Source organism: Charadrius vociferus, unplaced genomic scaffold (assembly GCF_000708025.1).
Source record: "Charadrius vociferus isolate BGI_N301 unplaced genomic scaffold, ASM70802v2 scaffold39, whole genome shotgun sequence".
Classification (NCBI taxonomy): domain Eukaryota; kingdom Metazoa; phylum Chordata; class Aves; order Charadriiformes; family Charadriidae; genus Charadrius; species Charadrius vociferus.
Window position 1 is genome coordinate 6,125,600 of NW_009650188.1, and position 20,073 is coordinate 6,145,672.

Sequence of the window (20,073 nt, forward strand, 5' to 3'; positions counted from 1 at the left end):
GGGCGGCGGGTGTGGGTGTAGCTTGGGGTCGTTTGTGTCTCCTGTGTGGTAAATCCCTTGCCGGCTTCTGTGAACTGGGCTGGATCACATGCCGCCTTCCTCAGGCAGGAGCTGCACTGCAAGGAAGTCATTTGGAAAAAGTCTGACAAAGACACGTTTATGGGAATAATCCATGCTTGAATTGGGCAAACGGCATGTGCAACAGGTGGATATTACAAACTATTTTTTAAACTAGGTTCTCCCCTCACCGTGCACAAGGCAAGTGCGGAGCTACTATGTGGACTGGAGGATGCTGCGGGATGTCAAGAGAAGGAAACTGGCGTACGAGTACGCGGATGAGAGGCTGCGGATCAACGCCATCCGGAAAAACACCATCCTTCCCAAGGAGCTGCAGGTACCGGCAGCCACCCTGCTGCTGTGCCCTGACAGGGCATGAGCCCACCCGTGGCTCCCACTTTCACAGAATTTTTTTTTTAGAGTTGGAAGGGACCTCTAGAGATCATCTAGTCCAACTCCCCTGCTAAAGCAGGATTGCCCAGAGCACATTACTCAGGACTGCATCCAGGCGGGTCTTGAAAATCTCCAGAGAAGGGGACTCCACAACCTCCCTGGGCAGCCTGTGCCAGTGCTCTGTCACCCTAACTGTAAAGAAGTTTTTCCGTGTGTTGGAACGGAACTTCCTATGTTCCAACTTGTGCCCATTGCCCCTCGTCCTGTCACTGGGAACCACCGAGAAGAATGTGGCTCCATACTCCTTCAACCCACCCTTTAGATATTTGTAAGCAATAATAAGGTCTCCCCTCAGCCTTCTCTGGCCACAGTACATACCCAAGTGGCCCTGCCAGGTCAGGGGCACCTGTGTTACTCTGATGAGGACAAAATCATGTCGTATGGCATAGCTACTGCTAGTACCCAGGTGTCCTTAGAGCCTTTGCCTTTTGGAGGTGTTCACAACAACAACAGTGTATTCTCCTGACTAGTTGTGTGTGTTGGATTGTAGGACTTTTCTTGGTGGTTTGTTTTTTTTTTTTAAAAAAAAAATAGTTTCCCAGGTAAGCAGTATCTGTAACACTACATAGGATGAAGTCTCATTTTTTTCCCTCACAGCTGTCACTAACGTACATTCAAGAAAGCTCTTTTCCTTATATTCCTATAGTATGGCATACTATATGGTTACTTCTATATTTTCCTAAATAAACTTCAGATTTTTTGCTTTTATGCTTATTTAAAAACCTGGAAGCCTGATCCAGCTAAAACCACCATTTTGCTTAATTAGAAAGTAAGAATCTAGCCCTACACTATTGCTTTTCAGCACTGCCACAACATAATAGATTTTGTAGTTGAACACGGGACCTTCCCTTTACCTCCAACTGTGACTTCGTATCGTGACTGAACACAGGACTCCGAGCCCTTCTGTCCTTCAGAAAATAGCATTTTAAGAATGCTGCAGTTAGGGATGCTGATCTAGCCTCAAGCAACTTCCTTCGGGCTGCATTTCCCTGCTGAAGTCATTTCTGAAATTCCATTTGTTGCTACCTGGTGCTTCCTGACAACTGTTGAGCTCTTTTGTTGTACGTAGAAAGACCTTTCTTAAGCCTTCTTGTTAGAACAGACACTTTGACTTGTCCTCCTCTGCCTGTAACTCCTTCCAAAGTACACCATATGAGATCCCTTTTACTCACATCAAAGCACGTTACCTGAGAAGGCAGTTGATTAGGAACTTAATAAATTCAGCTCATATTAAAGGACTAGGCCACCCTGCAACAAGGAGAAAGCCCAGTGGATTTTGACTAACTGTAATTACTGGCTTGAGGTTGTTCAGCCTGTGATAAGGTTAAATGTTGGGTCTCTTAAAGGACTAGCCCACCCTGCAACATGGACAAGCAGATTTTGACTCACAACAATTACTGGCATGAGGTTGTTCAGTCTATGTAATAAGGTTAACTTTGGGGTCTTCATGTGGATAGTTTTATGTTCACTGTTAGGATGCCCAAAAAGAAAGGGTGAGGCGAGGCAGATGGGTGCAAGTTCCCTATCAAAGCAAAGCGTACTCATGAGGTGGTAGGGGAGCTTGGGGTGGTACCTAAGCTACAGCTAGACTTTGAGGTCTGGCAGTAAGCCCCCTCAAAATCCTGGGGAACACAGGTAAACTCTATGCTGTGGTCTTCTGTTTTAGGAAGTGGCCGATAAAGAGATTGCTGCCTTGCCCCGGGACAGCTGCCCTGCGAGGATCCACAATAGGTGTGTCCTGACATCCCGCCCTCGGGGGGTGAAGCGGCGTTGGAGGCTCAGCAGAATTGTTTTCCGCCATTTTGCTGACCATGCTCAGATGTCTGGGATACAGAGAGCTATGTGGTAGATCACTGCATGGATATACATTCAGGCAGAAAACACAAAACAGGCTCAGTTTGTGTGTTGGAGTAATTAAAGCAAGACTCTCCTGTCCAGGAGTTGAGCATCAATATCAAACTAATAAGGGAAGGATGAGAAACCATGCTGATTCATTAAACTCGCGTACTGGATTGCACTTGGTAGCAGCTGACAAGAAGCAGCGCAACAGCGCTAAGCTGGTCTGTACGAGAGGCAGTTTTATTTTGAGGAAAAAAAGTTACAACCTGATTGTTGCAGAGCTAAGCGGAGGTTTGTGATACGGGCAACATTAGAAATAAAGACATACAGCACAAGGCTCGTTTCAGCAGTTGTTTTTTTTCCACCATATGGCAAGTTCACCATGGAAATTTGGGTAAAAGCATAAATGAAATTGCACAAAAGGGCAAAGTAGTCATCTGCCATGAACAAGGATGGGCATGAACCGAAGACATGGCCTCAAGTTTAGATACTCTTGCTGTGCAAACTTAATATATGTATATTAACAAGCAAAATGGATAAAGGACCTATTAGAAACTACAATGTGCTAGTATTTTTCTCGTGGTTAGTACAGCACACAGTCCAATGCTTTAAGAACAAGGCAGCAAGTAAGTCCAAGTCCAGAGCATAATAGGGGAGTAATGGCTTCCTTAATTCATAAAGTAACATCAAGCAAATTTGTCCTCAGAAGACACATGAGAAGGAAGCAGGAAGAAAACAAATTTAATAATAAGCCTGCTGCCAAGCTCATGTTTTCCCTGTACTCTTCTTCAAAGCAGGGCAATAAAGGGGAAATGGCTACTCTGTCCCCCTCCCTAGCAGTGGGGTGGAGAGGCTGCAATTAACAGGCCAAGTAAAATGGTACTACCAACAGATGGAAGGCACATAAGCAGCAAAATGACAGCAACTCATCCACCCCCAGTTGAGCCAAATTTTGGAGTATGAGCTATCTCAATATACTTCTTGCTCTTTTACCTTAAAACCCTTGAAAGTTGTAGAAGAAAGTGGAGCTTGTCTATTTATTTTCCTCATACACTGCTAGAGTCAGGGCAAACTCCCTGTCCAGCACCAGCAGCTCACTGCCCTCCTGTGACTGATACCACCTCAAAGACACCCCAAGGAGATCACCATTAGCATGGGCACTAAAAAGCTGTTTTCATTTTCAAAATTCAAAAGAGGTCAAATAGCCAGTAATTAATTTCTGACAGTAATCATTAAATTTTAATACCACAGGGTTAACACCATATTGTTTCTACTCAGCTACCAAGTGCTTGAGATAGTGGTTCTACTTTCTTCAGCATTTCTCCCTTTGTGACATACTTTACAGTTCAACATACTTTCCCACATTGAATCAAAAAACCCACACCCCACGTAGCGAGCATGACATTAGCCCCAGCAACCAGATGGGTGCAGCTGTCACTTGCAACAGAAAAGCCTTGACCCATCCTAGTTTAGGATTCCTTTTCTTTTACATTCTGTTTTCAGTTTTACAACACTCTCCGCTCATCTGAGATGCTTTTTCAAGGAGGGGTAAGGATATACCTACACTTCACTCTTCAGGAAACGGTGAATGACGTGACTGAAGGAAATGCTTTATAATCTATTTTAATTAAATATTTTCTCCAACCTGAAATGGAAAATGACTGTCTTTGCTTGGAAGAAGGTTGTGTAAACAATGATCTTTGCAGCACAGCATGTCTCACATGGAAGATCAGTATTAAGGCGGCCCTTAGAGTACTTTCAAATATCCATTGGTATGTCCCCTTTGGATTGCTTTTCTCTGCTTTCAACCCAGGCCTTGTTGATGGTCCGCTTCATTTCATCATCCCCTTCTGCATACATCTTTTTTAAAAGGTTCATAAGCCCTTCACTAGGATCTGAGGTGTCATAGGCAGCCTTCCTGCAAGATGGATACATATGAGAAGATCAGGTATATTCAACAATTCTGTGCAAAGAATGAAATGCTCATATTTGTTTGTAACTGAGGATTTAGCTTTGGCAATGTTTTCAGATCCTGAGAGTCTTCAGTCATGCCTCAGTCAGCTTCTGAGTAGGGAGAATCCTAAAGAGTACACTTAAACTAAGGGCAAGTTGAGTAGTATACCTAGAGCTGTCCCTCTGAGGATGATGGGAAGCGTTAAACATGATCCTTGAAGCACCACCCAAAATTAATTTTAGGAAGCAGAAGTGGAATATAACAGACACAGAAAATGCTAAAATCTGTCTGTGCTGTTATGTGAAAAGGGCATAAAAATAGAAAAATAACCACACTGAGCTCTTCAAAGTGGCCATATTCACAACCCAAAAGGTATTTCTGCTTCTCATTTTTCAGATTATCTCCAGACTTAACACCTTGCATTTCAAAGTAATTTTCTCAGTTTAAGCAGCCAACTGACAAATGATGCCACCCACATGGTAAGCACATTACCAGACTATACATAATGCCCGCTCTATCCTGTTTTCTAAAATCCTATAGGTAGTTAATAGCGCAGCTGCAGCCTTTCTGAAAAACATGCAGATCAAAATGCATCAGCAGAGGGAGCAAGTTCCCCAAGCACGGGGCTAACCACCAGTTACACAGACCCCACCAGGAACATTTCTGAACTGACTCATTTTGTCAGACTGTAAATCCTCAACACTTGGAATACAGCGGCAATACTAATCGTGACAGGCTGGGCAGCGTGCACGACTGCTCTGTACAAGATACACGTTAAACAAAGTGACCCTGTTCTTCCAGCAATGTGCACTAGTAGTCAAGTCGCCTTCTCTTAATCTCCAGTGATGCCACTGGAGAGGGGAAGATACTTTTGCACTAAATTCAGGTATGGTTAGTGAGGACTAACCAGTTTTAGCAAATCATCCTATCAACATGCACAAAACGAATAGCTGTTGGCAGGCATAACTTTTTCAAAAGTGAGCATTTCCATGCTTCAAGGTGGGTATACACATTCTCTTCTGTAAAACATGGGTGTGTATTGTAAAATAACATATTATTATTATATAGTATACTACATTATATATATATAAAAATCTCTTGTTCCCAGGTGTTTCCTGCTGTAATTTACCACCCTCCTATATCCAGTGTCTAAGCTTGTAGGATTGCTCCCAAGTACTTACGTGATACAAATTATCTTGAGACTTTGTATAGTGATCTAGGTAACAAAGACCTGTTTTGCCAAAAGGACACTGTGATTTTTGTGCAGGCATTTCACACGCAGGTGACAACAGTAATTATTTCAACCAGCATAGCTGCAGGGAATATATATGTATATCTATATAGTATACACTTAACCTAAAAAAAGTCAACCTCACTGGAGTAGTTTTTGCAATTAATGCAGCCATCAAAATACAAATGAATCTTTAATTGGTTCATTACCTTTAGCACACTCACTGCAGGTCTTATCTATTGCATTTCCTATGATGCAGCCGTCATCATTAGCAATGAAACAGTAGAAGAGCAGCAAACAGCTACTCAAAGTGTATCTCTCCACTGCCAGTCCTATTAGTACCAAAAAAATCCCAACCTAATGATTCTCCAACATCTTAGGGGCTTGTCCCCAGAAGAGCAATTCTCTCACAGGCTGACTGTGCAGTGAGTACAGTACAGATCTGCTCTCCTGGCAGTCCTAAAGCAATTTGGAGAACAAGAAATGGAAAATGAGATGGAGGGTTGAAAAGACACTTACTCTTTCTCTTTGCTTTCTTTTTCCACTTGAGTGAGACATTCCCATTTTTCCTCCCGCTTCTTCCTACACATCACAAGGACCATGTCTGTCTTTATCTGTATGGTGAACAGGAAGGCATGAATTTAGAATGCTTCATAGAGGGATGTTAGTCACAACTACAATGAATAAGGTTAGATTCTAACATAAACCTCTTTCTGTACTTGCAAATTCCTGAAACGTTTATCTCAGCTATTGATTATTACCTAACATAAAGAAGTTATAGTAGGTACTCAGCTTCAGGGTACAAAGTATTAACTTCATGGACAATTTAAATGGTGTGATTAATATAATACTAGTACTGTACTATAGTACCAATACAGAAGAGCATACAGTGCTGCAGAAACACCATTCAGTGATTCTGAGGATGTACCCAAGACTGCCGGGTAAAGGGTGGCTATATTTACTACACTTCTCCAAGAATACCAGGTAGAGGCTTTCCCAATTTATTTCTCCAAGGATAAAAAGTAGTTTTAGGGCATTGCTTAATCTTGCAGTATGTTTGCAAGTTACAAGCAAACCCTGTTTAATTGCAACCCTGACCTAAATTTCACAAAGAACTCCTGCATGCCACAGCAGACAAGAGTCTGCTGGAGCTTTAGCTTAGCTTAGCAAGTACGTGACCACTGCTCGCTTTTACGCCATGTTAAAAATCACCAGAGCATCACCCTCATTTGTTTCAGTTGTTTTAATTTTGCACTGTCCTAGTTTTAGGGCAATTTCAAATTGAACCATCATTTCTTCACATCTGATGCCAGTGCATCTGATAAGTGCAGCACAGCGTGTACACAAGGTATTTGACACATCCCTAAGCCCGCAAAGGTGCTCAGTAAGGACACTATCACCAGTTGCAGTCATCAGCAGTAAATATTACTAGTATTCAGTTCTGGAGCAACACAGTCTTACAAAGGCACAGCAGGTTTCAGACTTTGCTTTGGGTATTAAGCCTATTTAAGCTTCCCAAGATTTCAGTCTGCTGACAAGTCTCTTGGACCTCAAAATTGCAAAGAATTTCTCAGAGGTATTTAAAAGCACAAGGATGCAAATGGATGCTTAGTGGAATTTTCTGCTTAATTATTTCTGAAATCCCGATGGAGAGCTATTAAAAAAAAAAAAGTACAATATCCAGACATGATCTTTTGAAATAGAAGCCCATAGATTCCAGAGAATAATTCCACAGTTATGAAAATTACAGATTAATAAGAATCATGTTCACAGTAAGGAAACTTTACAGACAGAAGGGAGGGACTGAAGGTTAGCACTGAGTCTCTTGAACTAGAGTCAAGCAACGAACATGGTACTTTGCGAGGGACCTAAATATCTCTAACAGCTGAGATGCACTGACCTTTCTAGAGCTGCCTTCCACAGAGATGGGTTTCAGGAGGTTGTTGAAGGTCATGGTGTAGTTCTTCCCATTCAGATTCTTCACTAGCAGATCAAACGACCTGGAACCAGGAAGTGGGGGAAGAAGGGCACAAATATTCCAATCATTGTAAGACTACAGTGCCTTGTTGCCAAAAACAATGTCTGAAAGCCCTCTAGCAGACATATTTCTTTGGAAAGTATGTCAAGAGGTTTGAATTACTTTCTTCCCAAGGCTTTAAAATCTTCAGTTGGAATTAATACTGAGGATTTAAAGGACCTGTCCAGACTTCACAACAAACCAAGATCTTTAGGGTCCTTTCTACCTCACTGATCTCCTACAACCTTGGAAAGGCAGATTTACTTAATGTACACTCCAACTCTATCACCATCAAAAAACAGGGCTAATGCTACATATCCTGCCAAGTGTGATAAGGTGCAACAAGCATGTGTAAAATAAAAATACCTTGACACCCTCTAAGGAGAACTATACTTAAGGGTATGCGCTAAGTGCTGCTAAAAGCTAGTATCACTCAAGTTAAAAAAAAAAAGGGGGAAGGGGGGGGAGGGCAGATCCAGAACAGAAATCAACACAACACATTCCTGCAAATACTGTTCTTCATCCATGCTCTCCCCTAAAGCATGGTGCAACAATATGAACTCACCTCTCTGTGAAATTCACCTGCACGTTCTCAGCTGGAAGCTTCTGGACTCCATTTAAAGAGATATAAATCTTAATAAACTTATCTGACTGATCCCAACCTGCAAGTGAAAAAAAGAGATTAAGTTCTAGCTTTCCTCCATGAACTTCATACATTCCATTCCAACTCCCCCCACAAAGCTCCCTGGTAATGACTAAGATCTCTGCCTTATTGAAACAATCTTCAGAGAGATGAGTGAAAGACGTGAATGATTCAGGAATAATTTGAGAGCAAAAGGAGGTTTTCACACCTGTTCCCTAATTCCTGCAAATTCTGAGAAAAACCACGTATCAGCGCAGGTAAAAGGGCAGCAACTCCGTCCGTGCAGAGGAAATTAGAGGTAGCTGTCTGCTTTTGCTGCAGTTTCCTTGACCCACTTTTTCCACTGCTCCTCGCATGACAAGTATCTTGAGCAATTCATTCTCCTTTCACCTACATGGCGAGCAGAGAAGCCAAAGCTCAAATTCCTGCTAAGCAGTCAGCAATGGAAAAATACTAATTGTTACACCAGGGATCATTAATGCTTCCCACCAGTACTATCACACAAACAGAATTAACACACACTGTGTTTGAGATGGCACAGTAAGCATGTAGTAGCTTTCAAAGTGGGGGCTCCAGGGTGAAATAAACACTTAAGAAGGCTTCTCTATAACGTTAAGCGGCAACTGTAACTCATACTAAAGCCACCCTGCCTTCTTTTCAGAGATGCCTGAGCTCTAAGTGTTCAGAAGAGCACTCCTACCATAATTGTTTATTTTCACTGTGTACCCTCCCAGTGATGACTTTTCTTCCTCTACTGCATCTTTTGGTTTCAGTGGAGGCTGATTCTTGATTTCTAGCTCTAGCTTGTGTTTCTCTGTCATCAGGACATCGCGGAGTCGCTTCCTCGTGACTTTCGTGAGCAATTCTTTAACCTCTTCCAAATCTTTCTGTAACTGGTTTAAAAATAAAAGATCACACATATGTATATTAGATACAGGTCCTTTTACTCAGGGTTTGCACCTGAGCTCTTACAGCTACGGCACTTCCAGATGTAGCAGTTTCAGGTTTATCACGTCAGTAGTTTCCCTTCTCTCTCTACACCCCGTTAAGCATGAAGCCACTCGTTCCTCCCTCCCTGGCCGCTAATATTTTCACTTCTCGACCAGTATGTATGTCAAGGTTCAAGCTTTCATCGATTTAAAAAACAAGGGAAACCGATAAAAGGCCGACGCTTGGAACAGCTCCTCAATAGGTTCTGGAGCACGCTGAAAGCGCACAGCACCACCTCAGGAAGAGACACCTCCAGCGCTCAGCAAGGCTCCCTGCCGCCCGGGAACGCAAGCTCCCCGGCCCCACGCCTCCTAACTGCGGCCAGGCCAACCGCCCCTCGCACGGCCCGGCCCGGCTCCCCCCGCGCCCCCCCGGGCCGGGCCCGCGGCCTCCACCGGTGCGGAGCGGGGTTCGCCGCCGGTTCCCAGTCAGAACTCCAACCAACGGCCGCCCGCGCGCCAGCTCACCTCCTCGCGCGCTGCGGCCATGTCGCGTGCGGCGGCGGCGCACCCCCCCCAGCGGCAGCGGCTCCCGCGGCCCCTCTGGAACCTTCCGGCCTCTCGCCACGCCCACACAGCCGCGCGAGCGCGCGCGCGCCACGGAAGTGACGCAACGGCGCCACCGCCAGACGCGTGCCGCCAACCTCACCCGTTCCGCTGCGTGAGCGGAACAGCTCGGACTTCCCTCCTCCCCCCGCGCCGTCCCCCGTCGGCGTTGCCATGGCGACGCCCAGCCAGCAGCCGCCTTGCCAGGCCGGGGGGGGGGGGGGGAGCCGTTACCGCCGCCCTGAGGCGAGCAGCCGGCCGGGGAGGCGGTGACTGACAGGCACCGCCGCCGGACGGGTTTTCTCCCGCCCCCGGCGGCGCCTGGGGGCCCGCCTGGAGCGGGCGGCCGAGGCAGGCGGCGGCGGGGCCCGGGTGGGCGAGCGGGCGGGTCTCCTGTGCGACCGCAATGGCTGCTCTTTTAGAGAAGAGTTGAAACGGCCTTCCCGAGTAGTGCAGCCTCCATGGTAGGTAGTTGCTCAAGAAGAAAAGTATAGCGAGGTGTTTCTCACCACCGTTGTTACTCAGTCAGTGTACTGAACAACAACAACAAACAAGGATCCATGTTCCCGGGTACCAGTAGGGCATTAAAATTCCCAGAGGAAAAAAAAAAAGAGGCAATGGCAGTCATTTCTGAAAGATAAGTGGAAGAGTAAGCGTTTGCCTCCAGATGTCTGTCTTTTATAAACAATGGAACCCAAGGCGGGATACAGCCCTTCAGCTTTTAAAAAACAGGTTTCTCTAAAAGAGGGTACTAGTTATAACATCTATTAACATTTATTCCAAATTGAGGAATGCCAACTTGTGCTGATCTATGGGCTTAGTTCTTTCTCTTCCTCCTCTAAAGTGAACATCCAAGAATTAATTGGTAAAGAGGGTTGGTTTGGTTTTTTTTTGCAAAGGTATAGAGGAAAGAACAGATCAGATGAAGGTAACAAATTCATAAAAATTCTGAAGCCAATGATTCATGTTCAAGTCTGCATTCCACAAAGCAGTTCTAACAGACATTGTACTGACGTGTTTCTTATACTGCTCTGGGCCAGCGCTTCAAAATCTGCAGTTGAGAAAGGGTCAGGAAAGATCTGCATAAGTAACTCTGTAGTTATGTTAAAGTTTCATAGGACTGACCTTCAGCCGGTCCATCTTCAGCAATAGCATTTGAAGCTGGGCTAGTTGATTTTTGTGTGGAAAAGACAATATGGTCAACTGGAATTTACTTCTGTGCCATGGATATTTAGTTGGCCAAGGGCAGTTGCGTATTCAGGAATTTTTTCCTTGTGATCTTTCTGTCTAGCAGCCACTGAGACAAGAAAAAACTTTCTGTGTTTTTTTCCTTCGCTACTAATCTTTGAGTTTCTCCACTCTCAGTTGTGGCCTTATATTAGAAAGTGCTCATAGTTTTAGAATTTAAATTGGTATTGCTTTATAATTCAATTTCTGGCTAGAGGAGAGAACACTTTCATTAATACATAAATGCATTTGTAAGCGTACCTGTAATTTCCTTTTTTTCTTGAAACTTTTTTAAAACCAGTGTTTATTTTGTTTCCTTAAATCAGGAGCATTTCAGTGCCAATGGCACTTCCACTTGAGTGGCAGCTTCCACGTGGAAGAGTTGTCACTCTTGTGTAAAGACAAGTTCCATGCTGCTGTCCTTTGCATAAAGCTGCAGAAACATCTGGATGCTGCCTTCTGCACTGGCTGGGAACAGAAGAGAGTCTGAGAAAGACAAGTTTTCTTCTTATGCACATCCTCACAAGGAACCAAGTGGCAGGCTGCCTCTGGGGAGAAGCATCAGAACAGTCTCTGCATCAGGAGGAGGAAAAAGCTAGGTTAGAGTTAGTAGAGTACTGAAACTCAGCTGCAAGATCCTGGTCTACTCTGTCTGGCAGACAAAATGCAGTGCAGCATGATCTTCAGTGCTCATCGGCTCTGGGGACAGGGGGGAAAAGCATCTGGGAGGGCTTTGAAAGACTGTGGCCTCTGTCTAGCACGTAGTAACCTTTCCTTCTATTTGCAGGCATTGATAGCAACTGATGACAAACAGTCTTTGGATAGTGATGTGGAGGTAAATCAACACAAAATGTTACGTCTGGTAAATTAACTAGTTGGAAGTATTTAAGCTTCAGCTTTTCTCCCTGTTTCTCTTGTGTATTCCAGGGAAGCGTGAAGCCCTTAACAACAACTCCTGTTTCCCCATTGCTGCGTGTCAACAACCTGTGGGAAGAGCACATTTACTCAGTGCTGCTAACCTCAGACCAGCATATGGAGCAGAGGAGCAGGGTGACCCATTAGCTCTCTAGCACAGTGCCTGTCTGTCAGACTCCTGCGGAACAGGTTACCCCTTGTGAATGAGTATGTTATGCTAGCGAAAGGGTTGAAATTAGCTATATGGCACATGCACATTTTGGACGGCTAGTCTGCCGAGTCATTGTGCTAGTGCAATAGCGCTGCGTGAAAATAACCAGCTGGAGTGAACTGCATCAGAAAACCTAGCACAGCAGCTGTTTAGTATTGCAAACAGATTTAAGCTGTTTTTTAAGTAAATGGTTTATGAAAATAAGCACCTTATTCCCATTTTGTTTATATTTCCATTTATTTTACAAGGCATCGTTTACACAATGATAACAGGTACTGATCCAAACAATTCTGTAACAATTAAAAAAGTAAACATTTGTTGTGACCATGTACATTGAATTGCACTTTTAATAACAAGCATTACACTTATATTTCCATATTGTACTTTATATAATACATGGATTTGTTACACAAGAACTGGCAGTACTGAATTGTTCTCAGTTAAATGTCTGATATCACTATGATGCTCCTTTTTCCTAACTCTATAGGGAAGTGTATTTTACAAACTTTGGGCACACCCAGATAACAAACAACTCCAGACTTGGTAAACTTCATTGTTAGAGAGTCAGAGCTTTGAAGCTGCTCTCTGTTTTCAATGTGCTGAAGTGAATCCACCTTGAATGGCAGACTGAGGGATCTGGATCCAGATCATGCTCGATTAGACCCTTTTCTGCATTCATGTGCCATCTTTTCCCAGTTCAGAGAAGCCACAGAATCTTCTTCCACGGGAAAGAAACAGTTCCCAAAGCTAGAGAGAGCTCCTGGCTCAGCTTTTGAAGGCGGTATCAGTAGCAGTGCAAGAGCAGGGGTTACTGGAAGGAGGGAATTGGGATCGGGAGAAATATCTGAGAACATCTGCTCTTGTTTGCATTGGTAGTACCATCCATGTATTATATAAAATACAAAAATAAGAGAAACTGAAAGGAAATTAGTACAGCCCAGGATTCTGGTGGTATCAAATCACAAATGAAATTTATGATACCAAATCCTTTTGATGTATTTATCCCCTTGTTATTCAGTTTCCTATATATTATTCTATATATAAGATATAGTTTTCCAAAGATACATATATATTCCTTTACAGGTTAAATAAAAGCAAGTCCCACTGAATAAGAAAATAAGAGGAAGTAATGTCCTAATTCTCTACCCATATCTTTTTTTCTTTTTCAGGTAAAAATAACATGAAGTACATTCAGTAGCAAAGCAGTTGGAATCCAGGGGAAATGGAGAGCCCTGTATTCCTGGAGGATTAACCTGTACATGTTAAGTCACAATCCTGAAATAAATTAGGTAGACTTCTGACTTGGGAAAGATAGGACCTTGATCAGTGCTGAGTATTATTTATCCAGTTGCAAATTCTTTGAATTTCTCATAATCCATCTATGGATTAGTCCAGCTTTGAAGGCTGCTGTGATGTATACCTAACCTAACCTGAAGGGTCCGAACTTGAGTGCTTCATTGTGTCTCCCCTTGGTATTATTACTTGGGAAGGAGGGACAGCTCCCAGTAGGATATTAGATGGAAAAATAATTTAGTTCAAGCCTTTGTGTTCAGAAGAATAACATGACACCTGGCACCATGTATACTCACAGCCCCGGATACCCACAGCATTACAAGTCTTGTGCAGCCAACTGTTTGCACAACAGCCCACTCTGCAGGGTTTGGCTGTAATGGGCGTGCTTGTCAGCCAGAACAGTCTCTCAGTCTTGAGAGAAAAATCTCTGCCCTGATCTTCACATTCCAACAGTAACATGTACTAAGGTTTTCTGTCTAGCAGTTGGAAGAAAACCAGCATTGTAAGATACGAGAGTTTCTGTTTTCAATGCCAAAGGTATTTAGGCTTACTAGATTATGCAGAAGTATTCCAATTATCCCTGAGTCTAACAGTAAATCAAAATAAGAGGTACAGTTCTCCCACACATACAAGTAGTTTCATGGATTTCACTGTAACTACTTAAGAGAAGGAAGGGAACAGCCCTACCTTTATCCTGTGGAGAAAGCATGACTTAGGTAGCTTCCAAGTTTTGATACGTCAGTGCCAGTGAATCCAGATTTTTATTTACTCCTAAATTGCCATATTCAGTCAGTGAGTGACATGATGACTCTGATGTCAACGCAATACTTCATGCTGTGTCAAGGGACTGAATTCTTGCTGTTCTTGACTTTCTTTTTATCTCCCTCTACCATTGTAAATGGCTCGGTTTGAGTTGGTTTTAACACAATGGCACAGATGAAAGCATCTATCTTAAAAGAAATTTCAAGGGCCAACCAAGAGAAGTCCTTTAAAATGTCTAACAACGAAAAAAAATCACTTACCTATGTAAGCAATTTAACTTAGCTGTAGCAATGTTAACTTAGCTGTAGCAAATGATATACTAATTAATGGGCAGGACAAGGATGTGTTTGTCCGCTGGCAGTACTGACTACATGGCTGACTACCTTTCCCGAGACTGGTTTTGCTAAACATTAATGCATATGGACCTCCGGGATTTTGCAGTTTCTTGGATTAACACCACATGTGATATTTTCTATTTTATTGTTTTTAATTCTCTCTGGGTACATTTAGAATTTGTTAAACTAGGTGAAATATGCCCTATTACTTTAGAATGTTAAGTCTGACTCACAAAGGTAATACAAGACTGGTTCACAGATGTACCATGTAACTAAATCAGCCTTGCTTCATTTATCCTGTAAAGTGTTACAGTCAAAGTAAAACCAACTTATTTTAAAAGTGAAAAAAAGTACTTTTTTTTTTTCCTCCATATTGGGCATCTCAGGAACAGATTAGAATCTAACAAGATAAAACAGTTGTACTGAAAATATTCCGTGGTTTGTCCATAATCAAAGTAAAAGCTTTCTTTCAGAACAGAGCATTCGCAATAAAATTAAAAAATAAGATTTAGTTCCACATATATATTCATAAAATTCAAATTACTTTTAATATGTTTGATGTGGACACATAGTTTAATACTGACTCAGGAAAAAATATTAATAAAAATTTTAATCACTCTAGACTTAGAAGCTCTGTTAGCTGTTCCAGTGCCACATGAAAACAAAACTTTCAGTGAGACTTTGATGACGTTTCCTAAAAAAAAACTGAAAAGCTAAACAAAGAGCCAGCATCCCTGACAGATTAGTTGGTCTGGGATATGTGTGCACATACCTCTGTCACACACTGCTGAAAGGGCTAATTAAAACCCAGATTGATTTTTTTTTTTCATAAGGAAGCTAAGTATCCCAATCGCATGTACAGACAGCAGGTGGAACTTTAGCTTGCCCGGTTTAATCCTGCAGTCTTGCACTTTTCCTTGTTTCCGAATACAACTATGCTTATTCATCAAGATAATGCCATAGAGCTATTTTCTTATTCTTTCAGTAATTTTGAGAAGACACAGTTTCCACGTAAATTTTACTCTTCCAAATGCCACTGCTACAAATGCTACCTTGGATCTACAGACGGAAGGTGAAAATTGTTTGCTGCCTTTATGTCATTGCCAAGAGTGATAATGTGGCCATTGCCTTCTGAAACCTTTTTTTTGCTGATGTAAGTCAGCTTCCATCCTACAAAGTTTTGAAATCATCACGGCTAATAGGTAGCAAACGTGCTTTTGTCACAGAAACTCAACTTCCAAAGTCAGAGAGCTGTTACACCGAGAAAGATGATGATGCGCCAAAGTCAGTCACCATGAAACATGGTGAGCTTATTTAACAGTTCTTTTTTGATGAACTGGGGAACTCCCACTCCCATGATTTGCTTGCACTCATTGGACCCTTTGAGAGGATTTAACTCATTAACTTGGCAAAAGGCTAACCGGGGGGGGAAAATCCACCCACATCTTTTTTGTATTTTTAATCAGCTCCAGTAAGTGCCATAACAAGGACAGCGACATGACTGTACAACAGGGAGCTGGAGGGGTGAGGTCTTTAAGCAGCAGTGAGCTGTTATGTGAACTCAGCTACTCAGGGAATCAGTCTCAACCTTTTTTTTTTTTTTTACGTGAACTCAGCTACTCAGGGAATCAGACTCAACTTTTTTTTTTTTTTAAAAATTATTACTGCATTTTTCCAATCAAGGTTTTAAATCCACTTCTAAGTATGATATAAGATAAATGAGAAATTCGGACACTTGTCAAACCATCAGTATCACTCATCGGCACAGTGCACTCAAATGTAACAATCAAATGTATGCTTAAATGTCAGTTCAAATGTATTATGCAGTTTATTTTAAGTGTGAAACAGTACTGGTAAGTGAATGACTAATGCTAAGTTTAGACAGTCAGGAGAATGGAAACATTTATGGCAATATTATTAGCAAGAAAGTGACCAGGGAAAAAGGTCTTTGTTAATATTTGCAAAAGAATTTCCTTCTGCTTTTTCTCACCTTTTTTCTCACTGTATTAATATTTCCAGATAATCACTGTTCTTGCAGATACGTTGTAAAATATTAACATTTTTTAACTCCTTACTCTTAGAAGACAGAATTTCGTTGCAGGATAGTTGTGTCAGGACAGTGGTTATATTTTGATCACTACTTTAAACAGCTGACTGCCTTTCAGAATCATTCCTTTGGCACAGGTAACATTAAATTTATACTACCCTGTTTAAAATAACTCACAATTATGCTTGACAACAAAGCACAAGATGGGTATCATTAAATTTTATTGTACAAAACTGACAAGGTATGGCATTCCTTCGAATTAAAAAAAAAAGATCAAAACACAACTAATGTCCCTGGAACAATTTTGTAAATGGAACAATTAATACACAACCTTTAGTCCAGCAATGATATTTACCTGCAAGACCATCTTTAGACATGACAGGTATAATTAAAAAAATATTCCATCAGTTCAAGCAATAGTTTAATTTTGCATGAAATAAGTATTTCTATAAACACTTTATGTTCAATCAAAACAAATGCTTTTGAATTTTCTTACCTTAAGAGATACAAAACAATCAGATTTGGGAATCATCAGAGAAGTCTACCCCAGGGGAAAGTCTAGGTTTTGTATTCCACTTGAAAATGTCTGTTTTTATAAAAATAAGTAATACCAACATAGCATTTCCTAACCAAATAGTTCTAGCAAACAGATCTTGCTTCTGTGATGTTTTATTCATCAGTGCTGCACAAGCCTTTGGGTTTTTTATTTGATACCTCATTTCTGTGTCAAATTCAGAATTTGAATATAGACCCAGGGAAAAGTTTTCATTAATTTTATTCATAAAACCCACCCTTTATTGCACAGGATTCACAAAAGGTCAAAACTATGCAAGGTCTTCGCTCTGCTTCTCAGCAAAACCATCAAATAAATGTTGAACAGTTTTCTCTTTATCCCAGTGGAAGAAATTATTTCTTGGAATTCTTAGTATAAACATGAAATAAAAAAGGGAACTAGATAACTTTATGTTAAATTCCAGTTCAGCTGTAAATAGCCTTTAAACAACAGTGCTACAAAGAACTGCACTACTTGCATTTCTGAAGAACAAACAATCAAAACTAAGAAAATACCAGGGAAGCTCATAAACGATTGTGCCAAGACAGCACAAGACTATCTTTGCTATGGCCTAAGCTTTACAAAAAGTGCTTCTCTGCAGGACGCAGTCACTGCGATAAACTTCTGAGATGGTCCCAGGGCGGAAGTTATCCTAGACACCCGCACACACACTAGTACTTATTACACTGTGCTTTCTATGAAGAGATTATGCTTCAGTACTTTACATTTTCCATTCTCTCTCTTCCTCCAGAAGAAGAAAAAACCTTCTATGCAAGATAAAAATAATTTCGAATAATTAGTCAGGTATTAAAGACCTAGTTTTGAAGTATTTATTTAACATCTAGTCATATAAAACAAAGTGTAAAAGTATGAAGGTATCAGAACGTGGCTTTCAGCAAGGCAGTTTGGGAAGTAAGAATTCAACAGAAAACAGGAATTATTTTTTCCCCTTTGAAAAGGGTCACATCAGAATGAATGAAAAACACCGAAGAATTTCACTTCAAGCCTGCACTCCTGCCTTTTGTCCTTTCCCCAAGAGGAGAGACCACTGGAAGAATCCTCCAGGGTTTCAGTTGTGTTGTTCTTTGTGCTCTTGTATCGGGTCTGGCCGGAACTATGTACTGCCCTCTTTGGGTGGCAGGGGTGGCTGAGGCTGCTGCGGTGGCTGTGTGCCTGTGGCCGTTTTGATAGAGTTCAGGGTTTTGCTAAACCAAGAGTTTTTGGCAGCTTGGATTTCATTCATAAGGGCTCCTCTCTGGTGCTCCAGCTCCTAAGAAAGCAGAATAGTCAGAATTGATCAAAACCTCATTCATTAACAAAAAAGCATCCTCAAACTCAGTCCCTGCAATCCAGCACTTTCCTTTGTAACCTCCCAGGCACTGGCGAGAGAAGACAGGTTGAAATTGTGGAAACGGCAGAAGATACTTAAATATACAAATGAAAACCTCTTTTCTTTTTTTTGTGTGTGGGTTTTTGGGGTTTTTTTGTGGTGTTTTTTTTTTTTAAGACAGGAAATCGTTCTGGAAGTTCACAGGTATACAGTGGTACAGGTATATGCTCCTTTTTGGAACAACTTTTTGCAGGGTTCAGAATTATTTTGGACTGAGCACAACGGCATTAAGGACACTGCCCTGCTGTACTGGGATGCCACGTACCTGAATTTTGCACTTGGCTTCCACAAGCTGCAGTTTGGTCTGTGCAAGCTCCAGCTCCATCTCTCTCAGCTGCTTCTTCAGTGCATCCTTCTCATCATCTGTTTCTATGCCTTTATTCTCCATGCTTACAGCAGGCAGCTTCAGTGCCCCCTCCTTACTGAAAATCTCACTGCAGTGTTTGCAGGCCATCACTTTACCCTGAAATACCCAGAAAGCTCATTTTTAATCCATGTAACAGGAGTTGCTGTGCTTCCTGGAAGAGCCATTTTTATGTTAGACTGCTTTTCTGTCAGTAATGCTCCAATTATCTAGTACTGTAGTTTTCATATTTGACATGAAAAGAATTTGAGAAGTTCATGAACAATTTCCAGGGTATATTAACCAGTATAAAAATTCCTAAAATCTACTTAACATTCCTAAAATCTACTTTGCTTCTAGATTAGTCAAGCCTTCTTGCTACCAAAGCTTTGTAATATTTTGCAGTATTTATGCCAGTACAATTCAGAAGACTAAATTACACTCTAGGGATTTTTCGTCTTCCATAGAAGCATTTGACCAAACTAATACAAATTTTGATATTTTAAAGAATGCCAGGTAGCTTTTCCATATTTCCAGAAGTAAGCGAGCAGCCTGTGCTCACTGCAAGGGCCAATACTGTCCTGTTGGTGCTTGTTTAGCATCATCATAAGGGTTGTCCCGTTTTGCCAATGATGTCTGGCACACAACAATAAGGTTCTTGTGCTACCTGGAGAGGTGAACCAGTTACTCATGGCTGAAGATGTAGCACAACTGGCCTGGCTTGCACAAACTAAAACGGGATATTGAGCTATTTCAGCAGATTATAGGAACATCAAGCCTAGAATATTTTTTTTATCGATACCATAAAAAAGTCACTAAAAACCAACAAATCAGGTTCCGCTTGAGCACTAAACAAACAACTAGAAGCTATAGCAGAGGGAAAACAATTCTGCCTACTCAATAGTGACAAAGCAGAGGGATGGAATTATTATCTGATCAGGGCATGTTTACCTCTAGTCCAGATGTTCCTGGTAAGGGCGTTTAGAGAAGAGACAGGAACTGCTGTGGAAATTCTGGGCATGGCCCAAGCTGTGCCAATTACTTAAACCAACTCTGCTTAAATTACAGAAACCCAAATATAAATGTTGTCCAATTCTGCCAATTCTGACTCCTCCGCTGTGCCCACTGGAGAAGCAACATGTTTTCCCTGGAGCGCTTTTATTTTTTTCTCCATTTGGTTAAAACAACCTAGTAAATACTGTCTCTCTACGTTTGTTGCTAAAAGTATACATTTCAACAGGAAAAAGAAAAGCCAAGTACGATATGCA

The 20,073-nt window shown here is 41.7% G+C and overlaps 3 protein-coding genes across 6 annotated transcripts in view; 1 reads left to right on the forward strand and 2 right to left on the reverse strand.

Annotated features, from left to right (window-relative positions):
* The first annotated feature begins 239 nt into the window (after window positions 1-239).
* MRPS14 (mitochondrial ribosomal protein S14) lies at window positions 240-2,689 on the forward strand. The gene is made up of 2 exons (XM_009892856.1): window positions 240-394; window positions 2,177-2,689. The coding sequence occupies exons 1-2, from the start codon at window positions 290-292 to the stop codon at window positions 2,357-2,359; spliced, it is 288 nt and encodes a 95-aa protein (XP_009891158.1). The 5' UTR covers window positions 240-289; the 3' UTR covers window positions 2,360-2,689.
* A 1,267-nt stretch (window positions 2,690-3,956) lies between these two features.
* CACYBP (calcyclin binding protein) lies at window positions 3,957-9,678 on the reverse strand. The gene is made up of 6 exons (XM_009892857.1): window positions 9,652-9,678; window positions 8,895-9,087; window positions 8,117-8,213; window positions 7,435-7,534; window positions 6,054-6,148; window positions 3,957-4,267 (listed from the first exon to the last, which is right to left on the reverse strand). Exons 1-6 carry the CDS (start codon window positions 9,670-9,672, stop codon window positions 4,108-4,110), a joined length of 666 nt encoding a protein of 221 aa, XP_009891159.1. The 5' UTR covers window positions 9,673-9,678; the 3' UTR covers window positions 3,957-4,107.
* Window positions 9,679-17,895: 8,217 nt separating this feature from the next.
* The window catches only part of RABGAP1L (RAB GTPase activating protein 1-like), a 240,134-nt gene continuing 237,956 nt past the window's right edge, over window positions 17,896-20,073 (reverse strand). For all 4 annotated transcript variants that reach the window (XM_009892860.1, XM_009892862.1, XM_009892863.1 and 1 more), the window contains 2 exons: window positions 18,728-18,925; window positions 17,896-18,342 (listed from right to left, as the gene is read on the reverse strand). In XM_009892860.1, coding sequence (XP_009891162.1) covers window positions 18,187-18,342; window positions 18,728-18,925 — 354 coding nt within the window. In that variant the 3' untranslated portion in view covers window positions 17,896-18,186. The remainder of the gene's footprint in view (window positions 18,343-18,727; window positions 18,926-20,073) is intronic.